At 41.6% G+C, this 16,033-nt stretch overlaps 1 protein-coding gene across 3 annotated transcripts in view; it reads left to right on the top strand.

The window, feature by feature from the left end:
* The first annotated feature begins 8,010 nt into the window (after positions 1–8,010).
* Positions 8,011–16,033, top strand: part of ADAMTSL3 (ADAMTS like 3) — a 177,984-nt gene continuing 169,961 nt past the window's right edge. The window contains exons 1-2 of one of the 3 annotated variants that reach the window (XM_027887039.1): positions 8,011–8,101; positions 10,108–10,199. In XM_027887039.1, coding sequence (XP_027742840.1) covers positions 10,119–10,199 — 81 coding nt within the window. In that variant the 5' untranslated portion in view covers positions 8,011–8,101; positions 10,108–10,118. Of the gene's footprint in view, positions 8,102–8,277; positions 8,356–8,742; positions 8,773–10,107; positions 10,200–16,033 lie in introns of those variants that run through there. The other 2 variants (XM_027887037.1, XM_027887036.1) reach the window with 2 other exon arrangements.

The raw sequence follows: 16,033 nt of genomic DNA, 5'->3' as shown, positions 1-16,033 counted from the left end.
AGAGGGCGGAGGAAGCAAAAGCCTACCGCAGCCCAGCGTTCTCTCAGACCTGTGCAAGGGGCCGGGGTGAAAACAAAATCGCAGGTTTAGGAAGATGCATGACAGCTGCAGTGATGCTCAGACTCCAGCATGATGCTGCGTCAGTGCTCTGCCTGTTCTGTCTGTTTTGTTTTTTCAAACTGCTCAGCTGATGAAAATAACCTTTTTGTCATGCTCTTGGTGATCGTTTTTGGCTTTCCTGTCAGCCATCCCAGTGCGATAGAATGGAGGTGGAAAGAGAACCTGCATAAAGACAACTGCGTGAAGCAGTCTGCAAAGCCTTACACTAATTACGTTTTATAAAAAATAGTGTTCAGTACTGATTGCTTCAGCAATCAGGTTGCTTCAGCGCTTTTTTAGTAGTGGTATGTACAGTGATAATTGTCAGTTTTCTCTAGTAGCTAATTAATGTACGCTTTTTCACATACATTTTGGAGAGCAAATGCTGTAGAGATCCAAAATCTCTGAACATTACTGTAACTGTTATTATGTTTGTTGTGGCAGTTACAAGAAATGTCACTTGAGAGCTTAGCTTAGGCTGATGTTATTTCCTACACATAAAAATGACCTTGACGTGCTCTTGGAGTTTTTTAAATGTAAAGATAAGTTTTATGAAGGTTGTAGGCATAAAGTCAAGCTTCACTTTATAGGTGGGCAGGCGGGTAATATTGAAGACCAACATAGCTGGGCCCAAGGTTGTAGATGGGGATTTTAGAATAGGGTATATGTATACCCCTGGATAAAAAGTCACAGAGGAGATAAGGACAGAGAATGAGGTAAGAATGCTTATCAGGGGTTATTCTTCAGATCATCTTTCCATGTTTGTATAAAGAACAAAACATAATTTCAAGATTCTAAAGCTACGTGCAGTACAGTAATGACACACGGCCAGAATGAGCCTCTCTGGTTCTTGTCCTAGCAACACCACCAGGAAATTCTTTTCTGCAGAGTGGTTCCAGTGTTTTATTTTGATATAATGAGTGCGTTTGTCCTTTATTGCCAATAGAAAGCTCAATTCAAGAAAAATAAAAACTATGATTTAAATCTGACCATGTAGCCCTAAGACCAAGTTGTACATCTGAGGGTTTATTTCAGCTTTGAAACCTTAGTCCTCGTCAAACAATGTGATCGTTTGTCATTGCCACGCTTGATCATTGCATGTTACTGGCCAGCTGTTCAAATACATTGTATGGTTTTGGAACAGATGCGGAACAAAGCAAGAAATCTGCTATTCTAAGAATATTTTCCTCGCCTGCCAAGGTTTTATAATAGTGCAAACAAAAACAGCTGAAAGAAATAGTTCAAAAATAGGCTGAGCTAGTTTTATCTTTTGGATTCTTTACCTACTCTGCCTTTGTGAGAACAGAAGGTGGCAACTTAAGGAGAGCCTAGTGGAAGTCTGTTGCTGACCTTTCTGATATTTTTTCTGACTTTTTCTTTGATAGTCTGTACTGCTTAGACCACAAGCATAGCTGCAGAATTCCTGCAGGGATAAGCCTCTGCCATCCTTTTCTACTGATTCAAGTACGAATATATTAGGAATGTTTCAGGATTAAGAGATAGGGAGGGTATCAGGAAAAAACTATGGGAAAAGGTATATATCCTAGACTAGAATACAGTAAAAGCTGTTCTATAAATAGTCCTTTTACAGGAAAATGGAGATATGGGGGATTTAGACAGCATTAGCAGATACCACAAAGTTGAAATTAAAAAAAAGTGTGGATTTTTTTCAAGTATCTTAATAAAGCCCTTGATCTTGAGTTGGTGAAATTAGGTGAAAAAAAAAAAAGAATACAGCAAAGCAGTGATACAATAAAGCCCATGAAACGGTCAAGTGAACTTTTTGCTACCCTTTTCGTTAGGCACCTGCTAACTGATTGTAGCCATGTGTAAGCACTGTGTCCCTATTGCTTCCAAAGTGTTGTCAGGGCTCTGGGTGGACTAACGCACCTTCATGACCTTGACCAGCTTCAGCTGGGGCTTCTGCCCACGCTGCTTCCTGTGGGTGCTGGAGCTCCATTTAAGCTCTGGTCTGGCTGTCCTGTGGGTTTGGTGAGCTGTGGATCTGGTAACCTGTGGACTGATTTCTCCCCCCCCTCCCCCCTCCTCCTGCCTTGATTTTTGTTCCTGCCTGGTTACTGCACCTTTGCCTGGACTCTGCACATCCTGACTGTCATCTCGAGCTCCATGTGTGTTTTGCCTAGAAGCAGAAGGACGGGCTGTAGTTTGTGTGGCCCCTGCCCTGCCAGCCTGGCTACCTGACTGGGCTCTCTGTCCACCAGGAAGAAGCTGGACCTCGCCACTCCTTGGATGACAGTTTGTTAGAGTACTGACTGCGAAATACTTAGGTAAGGCCAAGTTTGTTGATAGTAATATCTCTTTCTAGACTCTTCCATGATTTAATACAAAATGCTGGAATTCCTATATACTTTTCAAAGGTAAAATGCAGTTGAGGCTCTGAGCAGAAAGTGCACTGGCTTGACTAATGTGACAATATCGTGCTGACAAATACAGGCATAGATGCAGAATCAGCATAAGCAACAAAAAATTTCATAGCATTTTAGTGCTTTTCTCTGGAAGTTGTTCTCACTGGACAGCCTTTACAGCAGTTCAAGTAGTTGGTACATATAGCAATAATATTGTTTCAAATGATACTACTCTGAGGCTTGGGAATATATCAATAAATACCTTGCTAAGCAGTTTGTTTACAGACAGCTGTTAGTGACTCACATATGACCAGTGATAATGAAGACAAAAGGAGTTCTCTTGGCCTGATAATGGTTGCCACAGTACTATAGTAGGTATGGGGGCTCTGTGAGAAAATTAGAGATTACCCCCTGGAAAGGTTAAAGGGCCGTTTCTGTGTCATTGGTGTACACAGAGATGGGAAAGCCCTTTGGAGAACTCAAGTGATCCTCCTGTGTAGTACTCCAGCATATGGCCCTACTGGCCTAGTTAAATTAAGCAGTACAAGTCACTTGGCTTATAGTGGGTTTTGGCTGTGTTGGAACAGCCATTTATGAGTTGGTAACCAAGAAAGAAAGGAATTTATTTGTGGCCTTTCCAGGTGCAAAAGTAAATAATAGATTTTGTTTGGTAAAACATGAAATGTAGAAAACATTTCATGGTAACATGAAATGGTAACAGCATTTTGTAGGTGACACTGGACAAGACTCTGGCTTATTGTCCTGGTTTCCAGTTGCCAGTGACCAAATTCTCCTCCTGGGTACAAACACAGAGAAGCTATTGCTGTGCATAGTCCATACTGATACTGCTGTGACCAGTGTCTGGCTCGCTGTCTGAAGATGCACCCTCTCTTCTAGCTTTATGTAGCACACATTCATCTTCATAACCACATTTTCTGTGTCATTGGTATCCCTCCCAATGATGTATCAGGTATTTCTTCCAATTTTTCCTTTTTTTTTTTTTTTTCCTTTACCCTGTTTGCTCATTGCTTATGTTCTCTTGTCTTTCTATATTGCTGTGCACCTTTGGATGCTCGTGTAGTGACACATACAAGTCATCATGTGAGACACGGGTCACCTACTTTGCTCTTGCTTTTCCCCAGTGAACCATTACAGTGAGGGCAGTAATTGTCCTGCTGACCTTTGTCTGTTGCTCATGACTTGCAATATAATTGATTTCCTCGGAGCCCCTGTTTATTCACCAAATGTTGCCTCTTTCACAAAGCACTCAATAATGTTTTATTTTTAACAATCACACAAGTAAGGGCCATCACTGAATGAGGAAAACAGATCATTGTCACTGTTGCATGAGAAGAAAATGCCAGACAAGTTCAGGAATTCAATATGGCATATCCACAGTCTCAGTGGGGTTGTGTTATTATAAACTAGGAAGAAAATCTGTTAAAGAACACATTGCTATGTATATATAAACTGAAGCTATTTTACCTCTGCAATGAATTTTTCATTTTGCCTTTTCTGCATTCAACCTTTATTAATACAAATTCATATATTCTAATTACGCCCAGCATAATCACCTAGATCCTTTTGAAAATATATGCTGCAAACCCACAAAATGATAATGTAAGTGTATTATAAGTTTATCTCAAAATGCCTATTCCAACTTTTTAGTTAGGGCTATGAACTGTGAACTACAACAATTTGTGCTATTTGAATCAAGATGGGTTTTTTCTGCTCCTGCTGTACAGAATCATAAATATGATCCACACGTTGTAAATGAGCCACAAGTTGTTTTGCTTGAGGATAAAAAGGAATTTGAGAGACAAGAAAGGGCAAATATTTACTCAAATACTTGAAATAGTGACCATTTGTATATACCGTATTAGTTAATTCTGAAGTCATTTGAACACAAACTGAGAGGAGGGCAGTAGTTTCTTTCTACAACGTTTAGGTCTATGCATAAGTAGTTTTTCTTTCTGTAAGCCTCAAGAATTTTTTTCTACTTACTATATTGATGGAGCTGATTCCAAAGCCCAGGGCAAGGATCTACATGGAATGCAATGGGTTCCATAACACCAAGAAATGAAAGACACAGCTCTGTGGCTGAACTTTATACTAATAGAGGCTTTCCTCTTTATAGGGTATAACATACTAGTGAAGTGTGACAGTGTGTGATTGCTCTCTACCCCGGAGAGCTTGTTATTTCAGGGTAAACAAGCACCCTGTGCAAATACAATGCAGGGCCAAAGAACTGATTAGACCGTGTCAGGGTTCTCATGACTCTCGTTACAGGAAATTTAACATTTTGCTTTCATTAGTCAATCAGGTGCAGCTCTATTACTGATAACTTTAAGGCCTTGAACCAAAATGCAGTTTCTACACAGGGCCTCAGCAGGATACTTCCAGTTTTTTTATTCATTAGTCAGAATGCTGATTTATGAGCCAAATGTTGTTCTGCACTGTTTCAGTGGATTTTAAATTTGTAGTTTAGCCAAACATATTTTTTGCTCTGTAGTACAGACTTTTGTTGTGATGAAAGAATGGCCTTCATGATCATCAGATTTGTGTAGCTGAATTTGTTTTGAGGGAATATTTATATCTAAGTGGAGTCTGCTTAAAAAAAGTATGTCTCCCTGCATTTCAGGACAAAGCTAAATGGAGAAATGTGGACTTCTCTTTAGATGTGAACGTTTTCTGTTAATGTTCAGAGAGTGAAATCTGGTGGTTATCATGTGATTTAACAGAGGATTCTTGTTTGTCAGACCAGAGATTTAATTTTCTTCAGTTTGGCCCTTAGCTATATTTTCAAAATCTTTTTTTCTCTGCCACTTCTGCTTGCACTGTTGAGTGTAAGTTGAAATTTTCTGTTACAATTGAACATAAATCAAGAAATTACAAAACACTTCATGGCTATGTTTCATAGTGAAGACACATGGTATTAAGCCTGTGTAAAACAAAGGATAAGACCATCACATTTCCAACCATCTTCCTCATGAGAGCCCATGCCAGCTGTCCAGATGGATAAGATTATGATTGTGTTCAATGAAATAATAAGTGCAAATGTCCATATTTCACAAATTTTATGAACAGTAAGGGCTTTACAGTTGTCGTATTTAATGTAATTTAAATGATGCATAATCTAGAGAGCAGCAAAAGCAAAGCATATATGGAATAAAGAGGCACTGCTAATAAAAAGAGACAATACATCTGAACTGTTAAAAGCATTGCTACAATCTCCTATTCAGAAGTCTTATACTGATTCTGCTGAGCTAATGTGGCATGAGTGGGAATTAGAAGTCTGTGTGGTAAAAACCGCTAATAAGGTAATACATAAAGCACTTGACACTGGCCCAGGGATGTGCAAACATAACGTAATAGGCAAAGAACAAAAGTGCCTGTCTTGAAAACTTTATAATCCATGCAGACAAGACAGAGGGAGCAGAAGAGAAGTCTAATGTTTCCTTAGAAAAAGATTTATTTTAAACTTGAATGGTCAATTAGCTTTTTCAGAATTGCTGACAAACTTCTCCAGGGATGAAAATTAGGCATCCAGAGCCTAGGTTTATGGCCTTTTAACTTTAGGGTGTGTATTGAAAGAGTTTGCCATGGAGCTGCAGGTACCGTGAATTTTGAAGTGCTTGTTGTCAATCCCGTCTTGCCCGAGTTTCATTCAGTTTTTGCTTGATTCAGCAGAAGGGGTTATAGAGACCTCCAACAGGAGTCAAAATTTCAAAGCTTTCAGATTAGCTGGAAGTCTAGAAACAAAATAGTGAAGAGGCAGGAGTGCGGAGTGAGGCTGAGGTGAAGAAAATAAATTGGATAAAGGAGAACACAAATCACCATTTAATGAGAATGAGTTTCACTCAGGAAAATGCTGTCCAAAACCCTGCATAGTTTGTAATAGATGGCTAATGCTATTTTTATGCTCTGAATACTGTTATTTTCTGTGTGCCCATCTTCCTTGCAAAAAGGATGATTTCAATGTAAGGAAAAAAAAAAAAAAAAACAAAACAACAGAACATGGATTGTGGGGAGAATGGGATTAACAACACCAAAATCATTTCAGCAGCTGAGGCAAGATGTTGCTGACTGCTACTTTATGAGGTAGGTAGCAGAAGGTACTTCTGTTATTTACTGTAATGCTGGTTTTGAAATCTCCTCGGGGGGTAGTGCTGGTTTCGACATGTCCCTAGGGGATAGTGTTGTGGGTGCTTACATCCGTTTTCATACATGCTGGATAAATTCAGACATAGAACCTCTAACCTGGGACCAAGATCACAAGGAATTAAATGTGTTTATGTGTAAACAGAAGCCTCACTTCAGTTGCTGGATTTGATGTGACCTAATCTAGGCTACTTTCTAGTAAACAACTTTTCTACATTCAAATTCGTTGCAGATGAGCAAATGTTTCTACTTGTGGATGCAATGTTTGATTATCCTTTATGGTTAGGAATGCACACAACCAACTGATCTGAATAAAATGACCAGGAGCAGCATTGAAGGAGTGTATCAGAGTAAGCTGGAAGGGGAAAGAGAAAACAGAGATGAGTAGCAGAAAAAAGGGAAAAACAATGAAATGCTGACCAGCATTTCAATGTGGGAAACTGTTAAAATCTTTTAGCCAAACCTTTCAATGTAATCCATGGGCAATACCAGTGCTAGGAATTGAGCCAGGGCTATTTTGTCTAAGTATGCCCATCTGGCAAACAAATTAATACTTCACTCTGCAGCTTTTGCTTCAGGGACCCGGGGGACTGCTTCACTACTGAGGGGCAAATAATTGTGAGAGAAGAGATAATCTAAATAAGGATGGTGCTAACTGCGTTCAGTTCTAAGTAGATGTCAGGTCTGGAGGGTCAGCTTCATCCTGTAGTTGTGAATCTCTGTGGGACAGGAAAACGGACTTTCTCCATCAGAAGATCTAATGGCTAAATTCTGGCTTTAAAATCACCTGTGATCAAGTCTGAAGCATATGGTGACTGAACGGGTATGTCTTTTTGGAAGATTGCACGGTATAATTGAAGTCACAGTGAAAGGACTAAGGGTTTAAGTAATTGTAGCAACTGAAATGGATGGGAAGCCAACCTTTCCAGAGAGTTGATACACTTTTAGCTGACCAGCATTAGAAAAAGAGAAGATGGGGTCCTTAGCAGCACTCTTGCCTGTTCCACAGCCTATTACCTTAATAATGCACAGACTGGTAAGAACAGCTTTCCTCAGCTGTCAGGGTGAACCCGGGACAGAGCAGCCTGGGAGTTGCAGTGGCACGGAGGAGGCAGCCCGGGCGGCGCAGGTGTCCCTGCGAGGTCTGTGGTGTCCCAGGCAGCCCTCGCGCTGCTCCCGGCCGGGAGTGCGGCTCTCCCGCAGGCTGTCAGCTCCCGGTCTCTGGCAGGCTGGTTTCAGCAGAGGGCACTCTGTTCCTAACGATAGAGGAGGCGCCTTCCCGTGCTGGTGAGAAACCTAAACAGATTGGAAAAGTTTCCAGTGCAACATATTTGAACAAACTCTTCATCGGTTATGTTTAGTTCACTGGAGCATATTTTTAACTTCAGTGGCAGGGATCAGAGCCCTTTCTTTACGTGCTGCTCGTAGCGGACTTGACGAAAGCTTGGGACATCACTAGAAGCCGTAGAGCAAAGGTAGAGGAATTTGGCGTTCCTGTTTAACAGCTTGAAGCTCAGAAGGGAGAACGAGAGCTAATCTGTCGTGCGAGACATACTCGTCAGATTTACAGTAGGAAACCTAAAAATATCGTAGAGGGCAGCATGATTAAAGACCTCCTCGGTGTGCGAGCAGATTTGCAGCTGTATTGTGAGAGTTACTTGGAGATGAGACACAGGATGGTTGCGGTTTTGGAAGCTGCTTTGCATCAGATTCGGAGGCTGACTTCACGGTAGCTTTTGCCCCTCGGGGGAAGACGAACCGCTTGGTCCCGCGGGCTGCCGGGGTCTCGGCCCTCGACATCGGCGCGTCGCCAGTGCCTCGGCGGCCGGGGCTGGGGGGGTCGGGCCCCCTTGGCCGCCCGCCCGCCCGCTCTGGCCGGGCAGGCAGAGGCAGCGCGGGGGGCGCGGAGCGGGAGCCGGGCCGGGCCGCGCCGCAGGTGGAGGCGCCCGGGCTCCTCCGGACGGGGCCGGGCGGGCGGGGGCGGCTCGGGGCCAGCAGCCTGTAGGACCTTGGCTGGGGCGCGGCGGTGGGCTGGAGCCTGGCGTGAGGGAGGGGCCGCCGGCGGCGGGGCAGGATGCTGCATCCCCGGGGCCGTGACAGCCGAGGCTCTGCCGTGCCCGGCCCGCTCCCCGCCGCGCCGCTCCAGGTGGGTGAGCCCGGGGATGGCCCCGGGGCAGGGCAGCCTCTCCCGACCCGCTGCCCTGAGCGGGATCCCTCGGCGGGGCACGGCCGGGATCGGCCCGAGCTGGGGCGGCCGCGGTGCTGGGCGAGGGTCGCCCTAGAGGGGTCTCCGGGAGGGCGAAGCGACGCGGGTGCTTGTGCAGCCCTCGGGCAGCCCCAGGCACCGGCACCTGGGAAGTACCGCAGCCCGGCGTGTTTGGCCAGCTGGGGCTCTCGGCAGTGCCCAGCCGAGGGGGAAAAAATAAGAATTTTATTTATTGCCATAGTTGATTGAAACTTTTCAATGGCAAAAGCATCCAGGAGTGCTAAAGGTCTTAGGAGGGATAGGAACTTTTAAGTGCTTTTTTGGTGATTGTTTGTTTGGTTTGGTTTTTGTTTTTGTTTGGTTGTTATGTTTGTTTGGGTTTTTTTTAAGGGAGGGAATAAAACACTTATTTCTGTAAGGAATCTTAATTATGTTCAATTGACAGGTGCAAGAACTGTTTGGATAGATGGTTTTCCTTTGGGATGTCTGACCTTTTAGGAAGGAGTACTTAATTTGAAGGAGAAGTTTGCATTCGCTGTGGGGCTTGGCAAACTAGTGAGGTGGTGGCTGGGAGGAGGGGGTGGGAGGGTTGTTTGTATGTGCATGTGTATTGGGGGGTGTGTGAAACTTGCACTGTTTTGAGATCACTGTGGACTAAGGCAATAAGATGCATTGACACCAGGAATTAGCACACGTAGCAGTGTTATTAAATGTTGGATTTTTTGTTGGCAATTTTAAATTGAAGTTTTTAGTAAAAGTGATGGACAGTATCAGGTTGGCCTTGTAATTATGATGATCACTAAAATTGATGGAACCTTTTTTTTATTTCAATTCTTCCCTGATTGCTTAGTCTCTGAGCTAAAGGCAGTGCAAATGACTGCTGAAATCCCAGGACTGAGCTCTAAGCTTTGAGTGGGTGAAAGTGCTGGAAAGTACATCAGAAATCCTATCCTTCGATTCTACCTTCTAGAGATCAAGATGGGAGGTGTTCCCAGTTTGATACATTCTCCTACATTCAGGAGACAGTCAAGTTTGTCCACTAGTGCCAGCTTCCCCAAACCTTTCATTTCCCCCCTTTTCTGTTCCCTAATTGGAACTGCCTCACCCTGCAGGCTGTGCTCATGGCATGCGCTGCGCCTGCTCCCCTGGCCAGCACAGCACTCCTGTGTTTGCATTGCATTGCTTCCAGCGGCCGGCCCAGTTTGCTTTAGTCATTGAAATTCTGGCCGAGCCCACTTGATTTTGTTTGTAATTTGAACCAATTTCTCTCAACAGTGCCCCAAGGCATGAGGATGGCCAGCCCTAAAGCCACTGGGCTCTCCTGGGAGTTCACTTGGCTTGCTATTGCCCTCTGTGCTCATCTACAGGTAGGTAATGAACTTGTTGCTCTTGTCATGCGTGGTCCTTTATCAGGTGATGTTGCTGCACACTTTGATTTCTGTTTGTGAACAGAATACTGCCGAAGGAACTGCGCTGTCATTAAAAGACTCCCAGCGAGGCTTTCCTTTCACTGAACTTTCAAAGACATCCATGTGGAAAATTCTCCCTTACTAGTGTTATTGTACCTGACTTTACAAGTGGGGACCAAAGGGAGATCTTGCCAGATAAGTGATGCCACGCGTCTTTCTCGGCAGCACAACTGCTCTTTGCCCCTCGGAGTCTAGCACCAGATAAATGCTGAGATACTATAAGTGACAAGGGATTGGAAGTTGGTGTCGGGTTGGGGGGGAGGGGTGTGGGGGGTGTGGAAGGTGGTCCAATAAGGTCTATGCTTTAGGTGTTCAGTGAGCACAGGAACTGTGGAGGAAAAGCATAGCTGCCAACTGATCTATTGCCTGACACATGAGCCTAATCAGTTCCAAGAAGTGAGTATTTCAAGAAATATGGTGTGCTGGCATGCAGCAGAGATGTTGTTATAGTATGTCATTCTCTATACTGATAGTTCCCCCAGCACAGAGTGTTTCAAGGGTTCTTCAATCTTTAATACACCAAAATCCAGAAATCCTTAGAAAATGATGACTAAATAAACTGGAGAATTTTTTTTTAATAAATAGCATTGGGGTTTTTTTTTTAAGCATTGTAGGAGTTTTTGACCAAAAAAAAAAAATGAAGTCTTTGTATAAAATCAGTGTTCCTGTTTACTGTGATAGTGTTGTGTGCTGTTTGTACTATTGCAATGCTGAGACATGGTTAAAGCTGGAGCCTGATGTGCTGGGCAGTATATGAACATGCATCCTGAAAAATTTTGAATTGAAGAGCAATGCAGCAGGCAAAAGTAAATTCAAAAGGAGTATGAAGAACTGAGGAGACTGTATTAGACAGCTGAGTAAACTATGATGAATTCAGGGTTGACTTTGAGGTTTAAGGTAGTGGGAATAGGGCTCCAACCCATCCTCAGTAGGACTGCTGAGTGTGCTGGGTGCTCAGAGTCATCTGGCAATAGTACAAACCTGATGAACACCCCCTCTATTTGTATTATGGTTGCAGCAAGTCATGCAAGTACATTGGTTACTGGAGTAAAGGGCTTACCATGAAAGTAAAAGTTTACATTTGTATTAATTGTGCAGTAAAACAGTGCATTCAGCACCTGTCCATGCAGATGGGGCCACAGTGGGATCTGCTTCTTGCCTGCATGTTTCTTATGCAAGGACAAAAATGCTGCTGATTTGCTGTGCTTGTTCAGCCTGTATTTTTGCGTGCAAGGAGCTGAGTGATGCTGCAATAACCAGCCCTATAAAACACTCAGAAAGCAGTATATGAAGTTCCCGTAATAGTTCTGTTCAAGATGAGAACAGAAGCTCAGAGAAGGGAAATGTCAAATTCATGTTTGGGCCTCTTGGTTATGAAGGGACCATTTTTTTTTTCTTTTATAGCATTTTCCTTGTATTTTTCTTTCATATTTTTCTTATTGTAGAACTGGAACCAGTAGTGGCATAGTTTCCTCTTCTCCACGAATGGTTTGGCATATCTTCACTTGTCTCTTTATAATAAAAACAACCCAAACACATTGTAGTAATCAATAGGCTATTGTGAGTAGCTTTATGAACATTTCAATCCAGGTCAATTTTTATGGTCTTGATTGTCATTTAAAATACTGTAATCTGTTTGGCATATTTGAGTCATTAGCACTTAACCCCCATCTTGTAAGAGGCCTTTCTGCTCCTAAGTTTTAGGTGTTTTATCACAATTTTAGGCACATTAAAGATATTCTGTATTATTTAACATAATATTTTTGGTATCCAATAACCATTAATTCTTTAATTGGTTGCTTGGGGCCATACTATATGGACCACACACAGTCACTTTACCCTGATATTGTACCATAACTTCCACTTCTGTTGGTTTTGGCTATTAAAGTGCTTATGTCTGGAGCTAATCAATTAGAAACAATTGGATGCTGGGCAAGGTCACAAGTCCATGTTGTATCACTTATGTGCGATTGATTAATTTCATCCTGCTTGAGGCAGGTACAGAATAAAATAATGACCATTTTAAAAGAATGTGGTGGAAATGTGGTATGAATGTAATGCAAAGAAAACTTTAACATGAGAAGTTGTGAAAAAGAGGTAGCTGTTCCTGAGAAGAAATGGAAGTTAACTTTGGTTATAGGAGCTCTTTCTGATTCTTCACAGCATGTTAATAAGCACAGCGGGGTGTTTAGGGGGGCTCCAAAGTGAACTCTGCCCTTACAAATGTGGAATGTCTCAAATTTGACAAAATTAGTTTGTCAAGGGCAGATCGGTTGCTATACTAGAAGGTAAGTTTGGTTTCCTAGGATAACCCAGGGAATAGTTTAGCCCTGGGCATGGCTGAGCTACCTGTTTGTTAAATCTGCTCTGTGACCAAGAGCAGTGACACAAATCACTCAGGAAGAGATCACTTAGAGGTAAACCTTGGCTGTGTTCTTTTGCAAGGATAGGGCTGACTTTTTCTCGAATGTACCAGCATAAATGAAATTATTGGAACTGCATTATTCTAAAGCTAATGGTCAGACAAGCAAATTTTATGTTTTTCTTAAAAACAAAGTACTCCTCCATCAAATGGTAGCACCAACATGGAATAATTCATTGTTTCTAAATATTTAAATGATTAAGTTACAGTATGTTACAGATTATGTGTATTTGGGAATGTCAGCTATATCCTGAGCCTTGTATTTATTGCTAAATATTGTGTTAAAGGCTCATTTTTTTCTCACATTGTAACAGGGTAGCTATCAATACTACAGATTTTAGGAGATGGTTAAGCTAACAAGGTAGAAGTATCCAAGTCTAATTTTGCTGTTTTGAAGTGATCTCTTGAGTACATATTGGTTCATATTTGTAACTGAAAAGGCAGAATACGCAGCCTAGTAACCACTCTTTCTTAACCCAGTGATAACATTTTATTAAACCATTTTATTACATCAGCTAAATACTCTTATATTTGTTATGAAGTGTATGTAGGATTGTATATCTTTATATTCTTACTAATGCATTGCTGGCAGGAAGAAATGATGGCTAGCAGATTCATACAGGCAAACGTGTATCATCAAGAATTTTACATGTGGATTCATTTTAGATGTATTTTCAGGTTCGTTGTTTTCAAATCAAGCAATTTTCTTAGGTTCCTACAGTCCAAATCAAACCCTCTACAAGTCAGTACATTTTGCCTCCAAAGACCATGGGGTTGATAATGTCTGCAGAGGGAATAACAGCAAAGACACCATGTCTGGATATTTAAGAAGCATTAGCTCTGGGTTTCTATGGAAGGGAAAGTTTCATAGGTTATATATTCACTGAATAAACTGTTGGTTGCTTCCATGATTTATGTTTCTGCAATCCCTGCCTGCATTATCATTTTTTTCTAACTATCTGTGATATTCTGGATATGAAGGATATAAATGCTGAAAACATTATTGTATTCACAATGATTCTGTCATAACCAACCTGCCAGAAACTACCAACGTTGTAAATGTCTTCAAGGCTGAGCTTTGCAAGGCCAAAAATCTGATGTCCATTATATGACATAGTGGACTTGGAGAACATCTTTGTGGAAAACCTTTGGATTATTGTTTCACAGTTGCTGAATGTATTGTACACTGATATCCAGAAAAGAGATGATGAACTACATGCCATACAATAGTGAGGATTCGTAAGATAGAAATATCAGGATTAGATTTGCAAGTCCTGAGTTAAGTCTGAAGCAGTTTTGCAGTTCTATAGGCAGGTTGCGATTCTGCACCCATCTGGAGTTTTGCCATCAGCCTCAAAAGACCTGTGGTTTTATTCTTAGTTTGAAGATTGAGATGCTGCTTCTAAAGACAAATAACACATCTGAGACTCTGTAGAAGTATTCTGACTTAAAATATTCATTGCTATTGACAAGGTTGCAACTCAGTGACAGCATTACCAGAAAACTTAGGTTTAAGTTTCTGAGCTTGCCTTAAATTTAGGACTGATAATGATTGCTCAGCCAGTGCTCACAGCATCTGAACTGCTGTTACCCCCAATTTACAATCCAAAGGAATTGAATTGCCTGAGAAATGAGTGCATGTGCCTTGTGACTTGAGACACAAACTATGTACGAGTACTTAGTTTTTAAAACGTATTCATAAAAAATTAAAGTCAGCTATGGGAGATGACCGAGAGTACAGATGTCCTCAGTGAAGGCAGCCTCTTACTATCTCATTTATTTGCTACTATGATAATTTCTGATGAAGTTACTTTAAAAGTTGGACAGAGATCCTCAAGTGAGTTGTGTGTAGAGCATCAAATTGCTGTTTCCCAAACCAGATATCCAAGAGGAGTCTGGCACATTTAGAGAAGCCTCGAATGTAGGAATAATCTCTAACAGCTGCCAGCGGCTTCTAATTTCTCTTGAAAGAGTAGTCAAGAAATGAGGGAATAGCTTTGGGATGATCTTTGATTTTAGAAGATTCTTGAACACTTAGTCATTGATAATTACTCATTGAAGTCTGCTTGGTGCAGCTGGATCTTTCATATTCCTTCCCAAATTTGAGGCATAAACAGCACTGAGGTAGCAGTTTTGCACAGTACATGAAATTCCATTGCTGCCTTTGCATCACAGAAAATGCACACGATTGATGGTAGTAATATTAAAGCCCTTTTACTGTTAATCCAGAATTCAAAATTTAGCCATCCAAAATAATGATTTTTGCTTCAAAAGAAAATACATTTAAAAATCTGAGTCCTTTTAATTTCCTTTTAGTTCAAGAACCTGTAGGGTTCACATATTTATCTGCAGTTTGGGGTTTTGAAGGTTTTCTTTAAACATTTCTCTTTACTCATCTGAATCCCTAGTAGCTATGATGTGGCTTGCCATGAAGTAGTAAAATATATTAATATCAGTGATAGTGGGAGCAGATTTATAATTGTGCTTCTCTATAGTTGTTTGTGTTGCAAGGGTATGCAAGAAATCATGGGCACGAGTTATATCATACTATGCAAATGTTGTACTTTACTGTGCAGTCAGTCTGTTAAAGTTTTATATGGTTGATAATACTGATGATAGTCTTGTGGCTGTGAACAGCCCACCACAGTCACTAAATCTCTGTAAAGCAGAGAGAGTTTGTGCACAGTGAAAGAATGGGTTTGTTTTTGAAGTACAGTTTGTTAGTGAGCACAGCATTCCAGAAAGGACACTGGATATAGCCATGGCAACTCTGGAGAGACCCCCAAGACCCACACAGGAGCTGTAAAGCACTGCAGTTCTGATATGCCCTGTGCACTCACTTTATTGTCAGCGATAGGCAATAATTCCTTTAGGTTTTGAGAGCATGCATATAATTTTCTTTCCCATAAGGGGAGAACTTTGGTATTACATGAAGTTTACAGACCATCAAGTGCTCTGGAATTTGAGGTTCAGATTTTCAGAATATCCTCTTCCAACCTGTAGGAGGAAGAACAGTTCTATGAGCTCCTTTTTTGATGATCATCAGCTATGCAAGGGTGTTAAATTAATGCAGATAAAGCAGCATTTTCTGAAGGGTTTGTGTTTTGATGAATTTCAGTAAGAGTTGAGGCATGTTAAACACAAACACTGTTAAGTACTCAGCTGCATTTGTAGGTGCTTAGCTGGGTTTTTCAAAAGTAACAAGATAAATTTCAATTAATCTAATGGAAGCCAGGCATTAGGTGCCTTAGGCACTTGCAAAAGCCTGGCTAAGTATTTCTCATCATATTTAGCTAGTTAAACCAAAACT

Source organism: Empidonax traillii, unplaced genomic scaffold (assembly GCF_003031625.1).
Source record: "Empidonax traillii isolate 1590-97213 ecotype Southwest subspecies unplaced genomic scaffold, ASM303162v1 scaffold201:size1909950, whole genome shotgun sequence".
Taxonomy (NCBI): domain Eukaryota; kingdom Metazoa; phylum Chordata; class Aves; order Passeriformes; family Tyrannidae; genus Empidonax; species Empidonax traillii.
Note: the sequence above shows the minus strand (reverse complement) of the source record. Positions and strands in the feature narration are given on the sequence as shown.